The sequence below is a fragment of the Brassica napus genome, chromosome A1, assembly GCF_020379485.1.
Source record: "Brassica napus cultivar Da-Ae chromosome A1, Da-Ae, whole genome shotgun sequence".
Classification (NCBI taxonomy): Eukaryota; Viridiplantae; Streptophyta; class Magnoliopsida; order Brassicales; family Brassicaceae; genus Brassica; species Brassica napus.
Window position 1 is genome coordinate 28,251,241 of NC_063434.1, and position 9,989 is coordinate 28,261,229.

The window sequence follows — 9,989 nt, forward strand, 5'->3', positions numbered from 1 at the left end:
AACCCGAAAAACCGAATGAATAAAACCGAAACCCGATTGGGACCCCAAATGCCCAGACCTATCCCCGTGATCTTATTGTGTTTGCATGCATAGCCATTGCATGTGGTGACAAGGCGATCATGCATAACGCCTTTTTAAAAAGGAATGTATAGAACGCATCGAACGTTTTTCTTTTTGTTTTTACATCCAGTAAATGTTTTGAGGTGCAACAAAAGGAATAATATGAGGAGGGGCTAGCGTGTTACAAAAAAGAGGAGGGGCTAGCGATCTTTATGCTGTTTGATTTTGGACCACAGTGTAGAAAATTTGTGTAGAGTAACGTTATATTTATACAGATTGTTAACTTTATATTTTAATAAGTTACTACTGCGACTCCATAAAATAAGAAGTTCAACTATTAACTATAATCATAACTACAAGTCTACACCATCAATATTGACATTTTTTCTCAAAAAAAATAAAAAAATAAAAAAATTAAAAAAAATATTGACATTTGACAGCTAGGGGTGGGCGTTCGGGTATCCGTTCGGATTCGGGTCGGGTATTTCGGATTTTCGGGTATTTTGGTATAGAGGTCTAGAACCCGTTCGGGTATTTCTGTACTTCGGATCGGGTTCGGGTATTTTTAGTTCGGATTCAGTTATTTCGGATCGGGTTCGGATATTTAGATTTTGAAAAAAAAATTAAAATTTTCATTTCTCAAGTTTGTTGTATTTAAAAATATAACTTTCAGTTAACTAATTTTGTATTTTTAATAGATTGAATGGTTAATAGATTTGCACATAACATTTTAAAACTAAAAAGACATTAATTTAGTTATTTTTTTAATTTTGGATGTAACTTTTTGTTAATTTTTGAAATAAAAAATTTGACATGCATTTTAAGTGAGTAAGAAATCATTTTTTCCGTAATTGTATGTATATCATATGAACTTAAAGTATGTGTAGTATCAATATAAATATTTTATATAAAATGAGAGATATAAAGTAGAAATATAAAGTTAATTATATGTATGTTCGGTTATCTTCGGATATCCATTCGGTTTCGGGTATTATCCGTTCGGGTTCGGGTATCCAATCTCTCCTTATTCAATACCCGTTCGGGTATTTTGTTACTTCGGTTCGGATTTCGGTTCGGGTTTTTCGGATCGAATTCGGGTGCCACTTCGGAAAACCAAGAGCATCCCCATTAGTGAAACTGAGGGAAGAGGTTTCAGGGAAATTGATTATTAATTTTTTTTTTCGTTTAATTTTTTTTTAAAAAAAATAAAATAAAAAAATAATTAAATCAATCGCGGATTGCCACGTAGCGTGGGACCCGTGAAACAGTGATGAAACGGGTTCAGAATGAAAATTTTTTGAGAGACAGGTTCATAAAATATGTGGGATCCATAAATATTATTTTTTATTTTTTTGGAAAACTTGAGAGCTTGGAGAGTGAACCCTAATGAGGATGCTCTTACAGTCCTTAGTTCTGTCTCCATTAGTTTAAAATGATTTGAGTTTAGAAATGGTCAAGTTAGCAAAATTAAGCCCTTTTTCAAACAAACAAAAAAGTTAGCAAAATTAAAATTTATCAATTCTCAAAATAAATAATATATATTATCATTTTCGTTATGGGTTTGATCAGATTACTTTTTAGGTTATGTAACTAGTCTTGGCATTTGGGCCTTAGGTTTGGTCTGGATCCGTTCTTATGGGCTCCAAGTTTGAATAAAATTTGGTTTGGTTTTTGGAATGGTTCCTTGTCGGAAAAAAAACACTGTTTCTGAGCGTGAAAAAAAAAAAAGAGATTAATAACTTATGGCTTTAAATCAAGTAGGATGACGCAGACGATTCGAAAACCAAGGTAGGTGGTGCAGAGTGGAGCTGTCGTCTTCCCTTTTCGGCAATGGCTGCTGAGTGGTGAGCCCCCCACTAACCCTAAAAAACATCATCCTTCCTCGATTTGTTTTTGCATTCCACAAATTCTGGAAAGCGATTTGATATACGTTTCAACAAGAAGAGCCACACACACACAAAGAGTCTTTGAAAGTGATTGAAATAGCTTTCCATGGTTGGTGTCTCCTTCTACTTCATTTATTATCTGATGAAAGGAAAGTGTTTTAGATTGAATCTATTGGTGTTCTTGTCTTGATAGATGTGAGTGTTCCTCGTTACTGGGTTTCTATCTAAGATTGTATCTATGAAGTTTCTTGATTCTTAGCATCCTCAATGTTGAGACTTTGAGAAGGCTAATGAATGCTTAAAGTAGATAACTTTTCAATTTTAGATTGTATCTATGGAGTTTCTTGATTCTTAGCTTCCTCAATGTTGAGACTTTGAGAAGGCTAATGAATGCTTAAAGTAGATAACTTTTATATTTTAGATTTATTTATCCATCCCTGTTGTGAGGCTTTGAGAAGGCTAATGAATGCTTAAAGTAGACAACTTTACTTGTATGAGCAATTTTGTGAAGAGCTATTTAGAAAACTCAAGAGCTGTGTTCTGTTTTTGTTATAGGGACACACTTTAGGCTCTTGAGTTTTGAAGATTGCACAATGTTCATTAATGGAAAATAAGAACAAATTTATCAACTCACCAAAGTATATTCTGGTTGCAGATTTGACATTCCCTGATGCTCATTTATGTAAACGGGCTTCTAAAGTGCGGTGCACCTCTAGTTCCATTCTTTTCTCACAAAAGAGAATCCTTCTTCAATAAAACAACGCCGGGCTCTCAAAGTTTAGCTCTAGGCTCTCGGGATCGTGTTTATTTCAACAGTAGTAAGTGTATATGCACCATTCACTTGCTTACACTTGTTTCATACCTGGGACTTATTGTTGTGTTGGCGTCTCTAGGTCTTAGGTACGCAAGCAAATCAATACAAGTTGTGGAGAGTTCTGTTACTGATATGGGTGCCAAGGAAGAGAAGGCAGATAGTGCAGCTTTGTCTTCTTATGATGATGCCATGGACGCGCTCTCCACTCTTATTTCTCGCAGGCGTGGCGACCGCTCACCTACCTTAGGAAGTCGTGACAAGCTTGAGCAAGTCGTCTCTTATCTCAAGGTGATACATACCATTTACAGTTAACATTGTCTGGATTGTGCTTTTTGAAATTAAACAGAAAGCATACAAAGATTATTGAGAATATTTTCAATATTTAAGTGTGACATAAATATTATGTAACTCACTCTAAATACTGAAAGTTTTGGTTTTGGCAATACAGATTTTGGGCCTGGAGGATAAAATAAAAGAGTTAAAAGTTATTCATGTCGCAGGAACGAAAGGAAAGGTAGATTGCTTATTTTTCTAATACTTTTGCTGCTTATTTACAGGAGCTGGAATTTGAAACTTTAACTTGAAATTGTTAGCACTATATTTTATATGAGATAATATTGTTTCCAATTTTTGAGTAATTTGCACTTAACAGAAAAACTCAGTTCATTTGGTGAGTAAGTTTTGAGTAATTTCTACTAATAATTGTTTGAAAGTTTGAAATTCTCATGACCATTATTGTAGCTTATGCTTGCGTATGAAAGGAAGTAATATTCATGTGTTTCAGGGTTCCATAAGCAGCTTCTGATTTTTATTTGTCTGCCTTGTGTATTTAATCAGGGCTCAACATGTGTATTTTGCGAGGCAATATTACGTAACTGTGGGTTTAGAACAGGATTGTTTACATCTCCTCACCTGATGGATGTGAGGGAAAGATTCCGAATAGATGGGTAAGTTCATCAGTGTATTGATGTTCAATGCTACATGAACACTGAGACCTATTTAAAATGATGTTTTTGCTTTTCCAGGTTGGATATATCTGAGGAAAAGTTTCTGCAGTATTTTTGGGAATGTTGGAAGTTACTAAAGGTAAAAGACTCTTCAATAGTTCCAGTTTGAGATGTATAATTGGATATAGTCTTTAAGTATTATTCATTGCTTACTTTCTGCCACGAACTACCATTTTGAGTCTGTTTTGTTGTGGATTATGGAATGAGAGGAGAAGGAACCTTACTGCAGTTTTTGCCTTGATCTGAGGGATAATGAGCAAACAGTGTGAAGATCTAACGGTGAGCTTCTTCTTTGCAGGAGAAAGCTGTAGATGGTGTTACCATGCCTCCTCTTTTTCAGTTCCTCACAGTGTTGGCATTTAAGATTTTTGTTTGTGAAAAGGTATAGTTAATTGATAAGTCTTTGTTTCCTATTCCAAGCTATAGTTACGTAATATTCCGTGAAGAATTGGGCTAAAACGGAATGTTGATGTTCCTGATAGGTTGATGTTGCTGTCATTGAAGTTGGACTTGGGGGAAAACTTGACTCCACAAACGTTGTAAGCATCTTTTGAGATTCTCATGTCCTGAGTTTACTGTCATATATTTATTTAATGTTGGACATCTGGTTACATTAAAATGGAAAATGTGAATTACAGATTCAAAAACCTGTTGTCTGCGGCATTGCTTCTCTTGGGATGGATCATATGGATATATTGGGTATATGCCACACTATTTATTCTCAAATCATTAGGCAAATGTTTTTATGTTTATACTGTAATTTCTCAGTGCTGATTCTACACAGGACATACGTTAGCTGACATTGCTTATCATAAGGCTGGGATTTTCAAGGTACCTTCTGACTTTTTTATAAGCTCTTTCCAAAAAGGGTTTGCTTTTTCTTAGACTTCTATAAATGCAATATATCTGTTTTAAGAGTTCGAATTGGTAGATTCATGTTAAATATTCTCTGATTTGTTCTGTTTTCTTGTAATGCTAATGAAAGCCTCAAATCCCGGCCTTCACAGTACCACAACTCTCTGAAGCAATGGAGGTTCTTGAAGAAACAGCTAATAATCTTAAGGTTAATAGTTACAGATTTTATATTTCATTCTTTTTCCAAGTACTCCCACGATAAGTTCTGTTAACTAATGTACAAAAGGTTAGTTCTGATAAGAGTTCATTGAATAATCAAGCAGTCGCAGCATGTGTATTAGTGAGTGGGATCAATATAAATTAAAGAGGCTTGAAATGCAGGAAGGGGTATCAAGTGTTTTGGGATTGTTTAGGTTTGGGAGAGTTTGATTCTCAGTTTTAGAAGTAATTACAAGCCTATCATGGTCTTTGTTTCATCTGTGGTTTAGTTATGCTGTTATGAAAACCGTTACAAGGAATAAATACTAAATACTGTTTAACCTGCGTTGCAGGTTCCTCTGGAAGTAATAGCGCCTCTTGACCTTAAAAAGTTGGATGGAATTACACTTGGCTTGTCTGGGGATCATCAGCTTGTAAATGCAGGTCTTGCTGTTTCTCTTTCAAGATGCTGGCTTCAAAGAACTGGCAACTGGGACAAGCTATTCCTAAATGTTTGTTTTTTGCTTTTGGTGTCATTAAAACCTTTTATCAAAACTTCTTATGTCTTTTATTTGCTGAATCTTGTTTTCTCCTCTGGTGGGTTTTTATTCACAGGGGAGCAATGAAACTGATATTCCCGTGGCGTTTTGCCGTGGTCTTGCAACGGCACGTCTTCATGGGAGAGCCCAAGTTGTTCATGATCTAGTATCAGACCAACATGACTCGTCAGGTGATCTGATATTTTACTTGGATGGAGCTCACAGTCCAGAGAGCATGGAGGCTTGTGGCCGTTGGTTCTCTTCTGCAGTCAGAGGAAACAAGAGCTTATCTGCTACTCCTGTCAATGGTTACAAGAGAAATGGGGAGTTTGGTAGAGACTTCAACAGAGTCTCGAAACAGGTACTCAAGACATTGCTTTCTTCTCTGTTCAAAGGTATTGCTAATGAACTGACTTGTGAAGAGTTCTTCTTTGTTTAATAGATTCTTCTGTTCAACTGCATGGAAGTGAGAGACCCTCAAGTTTTACTTCCAAAGCTTGTCACCACTTGCGCTTCCTCAGGTAATCTGAAAACCAGTTATACTCTGATTTTTAGTTTTTTTGTTAATATTTTTGGTGAATGAAAACACTTTCAGGCACTCATTTTTCAAGAGCACTGTTCGTCCCAAGCATGTCAACTTACAACAAGGTCATCTCAGGAGCATCAGCCATTCCTTTAGATACACGTAGAAAGGATTTGACTTGGCAATTCAGATTACAGAAACTCTGGGAGAGATCTGTCCAAGGAACAGGTAAAAGCTTATCTTTCGCTGTCTTTGTAGTTAAATCGATTATACACCTAATCTTGAGCATATATGTCTGGTGTGACTAATCAGATGCTGTGCTTGACCATACACTGAACCCTGATGGAATAACTTCCTTACCACCTCATGATTTCCTGTGTGGAGATGCACCTCATTGTGGTGGACCTGCAGGGACACATTCAAGCGCTGTAATGCCTTCACTTCCATTGACCATAAACTGGCTACGAGACTGCGTACGCCGAAACCCTTCGCTGAAACTAGAGGTAAAGTCAAAAGCTATATTCATCATCTACTTCAGACTCTTTAGAGTAGAAGAGAGCATTAACTTGTATGGTATTGTCTTCTTCTTGTGTTTTTCTTTTCCATGCAACAGGTTCTGGTCACAGGATCGCTACATCTTGTTGGAGATGTGCTCAGATTGCTAAAGAGATGAGAGTTCTTTACCAAAACTGAACAAGGGCTTCTTTAGAGTAATCTTACAGAGGTCTAATTGTTTTTAGACATTACTTTGTTTTTCATAATTACCACTTAATATTGTGGTCTATTTATCTTAACATGAGAAGCCTCATCTAAGCTTTGTATTATTCTTTACACAATTTTATATTTCCTCTCAGGTTTGTATGTGCCCAAATGGTACTCTTAACGTTGCATATCAACTTTGAGTTTAAAAGCATGATGTAGTTTCTTTCTTTAATATTATATCAAAATTTTTTTTTTCTGATTACCAATAATTAGATTGATAAAATATAAAATTAAATTAGTATATATATTTTTTTTTAAAGTTGGTTGATTTTTTTACTATCACTATAAACATTGACTTTGTGAATAATAGTGCCATGTCTTGTTTTATTGTGGATATGCTAAGGAGTCGTGGGCTATGTCTCGTACGTATACTAAACTCGGTTTTCCTAAAGTGCTGTAGTGCCTTCGCTTCCATTGACCATAAACTGGCTACGAGGCTGCGTACGTCGGAACCCTTCGCTGAAACTAGAGGTAAAGTCAAAGCTATATTCATCATCTACTTCAGGCTCTTTGAAATAGAACAGAGCACTAACTTCTCTGGTATTGTCTACTTGTGTTTTTCTTTTCCATGAAACAGGTTCTGGTCACAGGATGGCTACATCTTGTTGGAGATGTACTCAGATTGCTAAAGAGATGATAGTTCTTTACCAAATCTGAAAAAGGGCTCCTTAAAGAGTAATCTTACAGAGATCCAATTGTTTCTATATCACTTTTTCATGATTACCAATTGACTTTTTAGGCAATTTATCTTATTAACATAAGAAGCTTCATCTAAGCTTTGTATTACTCTGTTACACAATTTTATATTTCCTCTTATGTAGTCTCTAACGTTGCATATCGTCTATCGACCATGAGTTGAACTGTTGATAATAACTGGACATAATGATGAACATATGAAATATTTAGTACTAAAAAGGAATGCTTCATATAACCTCAACATGTTGTTGACGGTAGGTATGAGTGTTCGGGTTCAGATTATTTTGAATTTTCTGGTATTTCAGTACTTTTAAATATCCGAATGGGTTCGGATATTTTTTTGGTTCTCGTCTGATTATTTCAGGTCAGATTCGGATATTTTAAATTTTTTAAAAAAAATCAAATTATTCATTACTGAAGTTTATTATATTTAAAATTTTACAACTAACTTGAAATAAATTTTTAATTTTTTAATAAGTTAAACGATTAATAGGTATGGAAACAAAATTTTGGAAATAGAAAAACACTAATGTAGTTATTGTTTTGAGAATTTAAACACAATTTTTGTTAATGCATAGAAACAAAAAGCTTGATATGTATTTTAAGTGAATAGTAAATCATTATGCTTGCAATTATATGGATATTATATGATTCTCAGTCACATACATCAATATAAATATTTTGAATAAATTGAGTGAAGTAAAATAGGGTTAAGCATACATATATTTGGTTATATTAGGATATTCATTTATTAATTATTACCCGTTTGAATATCCGATATATCCTAACTCAATATCCATTTAAGTATTTTTCTATGTCGTTTTAAATTTCGGTTAAGGTTTTTTGGGTTGGATTTGGGTTCTGATTCGAATATCAGATAAAATTTGCAGCCCTAGACGGTAGCAAAGATCTCCTTATTTTCCACCAGATACTTTACAACTACATATTTTTCATCAACGATCCCACCTTCATTCAAATGACTATCTGTCTATCTCTATACATGTGAATAAATATTAACAAAGAAAACTAAATTGTAATAGCTATTAATATATATTTTTGTTTAGTTTAGTTTTATATTTTATATTATTTTAATTAAGCATGCATATTATTTATGTTTCTAAAATTCTTGTTGATTTTAGTCTCGTGTAGTTAGTTTCTTATTGTTTGTATAGTTATTTTAATTATAATTCAACTTTGTTTGTTTTGGTTTATTATTGGGGTTTGTGAGTTTTTGAAAACATAAAAGTCACTTATAAAATTTACATAAAAAAGTTCCAAAATTGAAAAATATTGTTTAAGTTAAGTTTAGAAATGCATTATTTAAAATATATTTTTACATTAAAAATTACATGAACATAAATTAAATTAAAGCTACTTAATGTTTTGAAAAACTTTCTTGTAAATAATATATCTGGTTTTTGTTTTTGTGAAACCAACACTGAATAGAAATTGTATGTGCGGCATTCTAAACCAGTAAACATTATAACTATTTAAAACTTTAGCTGACTCTATTACATGGTATAACTCTTGCCTCGATAAAATATGTAGCCACTAGCCAAGTAAGTTATTTGAAGTCCTTTTCCTTATATAGGCACTTTATGTTATTATGATCTTTCATCTATTCAAAGAGGAATAGATTTCTATAACAAAAACGATAGTGTGTTTCTTAACAGAGAAAACATGATCTTTCGTGAATTAAAGTAGGAATTTTCAGATATTGAAATATTTTGTGTTGATAGTTCAAACGCAACAAAATTAGTTTTTTGTTTAATTTATATAGAGATATGAACCGTTCATAACAACTAGACAAAATGATGTTCAACATATGACGAAATGTGGAATTGTCTAGGTAGATTTATCAATACTAAACCATTGTGTTATTTAGCGTTAAACTAAGTTTAATTAGTTGTGTTGAAGACAAGGCGTTTTATTCTTCTCCCACAACTATGTGAACTTTCCTTTGCTTATAAGAAGCCACTAGAGATGCCTATCATAAGCCTATATAGGCTTTGAAAAGAAAATAATAGTTCGCTCCAAGTGACAACATTATAAATAGCTGCTAGACGTTGTTCAACACTCTGTATTATACAGATTTCTCTGTTCTGGTTAGATTTTTGAACTCATTCTTAGTCTCTTGATTATCAAAAAATGTTGTCATCTAAAAGAAATGTGTTGCCTAGACTATCTGAGAACTTCTCTAGAATACTTACGTCTCAAAGTCCGCATCAATTAACTCCTCAGACAGTGAGTTCCACTGCCCTTTTGAGAGGAAAAAACACCATCTACAAGAGATCGGCATTTGCAAGAGATAAATTCATGTGGGAGCATTAATGTCAATGCCTCTATACGATTGGAAATGAAATAATTAAATTTGATATGTCAATTTTGCAAGAATACTTAATAGTTACATACCAAAACAAAATATGAAAACATATACCTAATTGTTTTTTTTACTATTATTGCGTAGATATCATAAATATAATCCACTTATTATTAAAAAATAAGTAAAAAATAAGAAAAAAATAAGAAGAAAAAAAACAGTAAATTTTTTTTTATAAATTTGAATATAATTTAAAAGAAATAATTGAATCAAACCTTAGAAATAATTGAATCAAACATTACATACATATATCTGAAATATTTTGATTT

The 9,989-nt window shown here is 33.4% G+C and overlaps 1 protein-coding gene across 5 annotated transcripts; it reads left to right on the plus strand.

The window, feature by feature from the left end:
• Nucleotides 1-1,757: 1,757 nt before the first annotated feature.
• Nucleotides 1,758-7,481, plus strand: LOC106346189 (folylpolyglutamate synthase). 5 transcript variants are annotated; one of them, XM_013785449.3, is made up of 17 exons: nt 1,758-1,904; nt 2,602-2,764; nt 2,840-3,048; nt 3,209-3,274; nt 3,598-3,707; nt 3,786-3,846; nt 4,066-4,149; nt 4,250-4,306; nt 4,406-4,466; nt 4,552-4,598; nt 4,753-4,830; nt 5,174-5,332; nt 5,436-5,720; nt 5,802-5,880; nt 5,955-6,110; nt 6,195-6,385; nt 6,496-6,846. In XM_013785449.3, exons 2-17 carry the CDS (start codon nt 2,617-2,619, stop codon nt 6,553-6,555), a joined length of 1,851 nt encoding a protein of 616 aa, XP_013640903.2. In that variant the 5' UTR covers nt 1,758-1,904; nt 2,602-2,616; the 3' UTR covers nt 6,556-6,846. The 5 variants fall into 5 exon arrangements, with proteins under 5 accessions (XP_013640903.2, XP_048610677.1, XP_048610630.1 ...); XM_048754720.1 differs by lacking the exon at nt 6,496-6,846 and adding an exon at nt 7,222-7,481 and having other exon boundaries at nt 1,765-2,141; XM_048754673.1 differs by lacking the exon at nt 6,496-6,846 and adding an exon at nt 7,222-7,481 and having other exon boundaries at nt 1,766-2,055.
• Nucleotides 7,482-9,989: the final 2,508 nt, after the last annotated feature.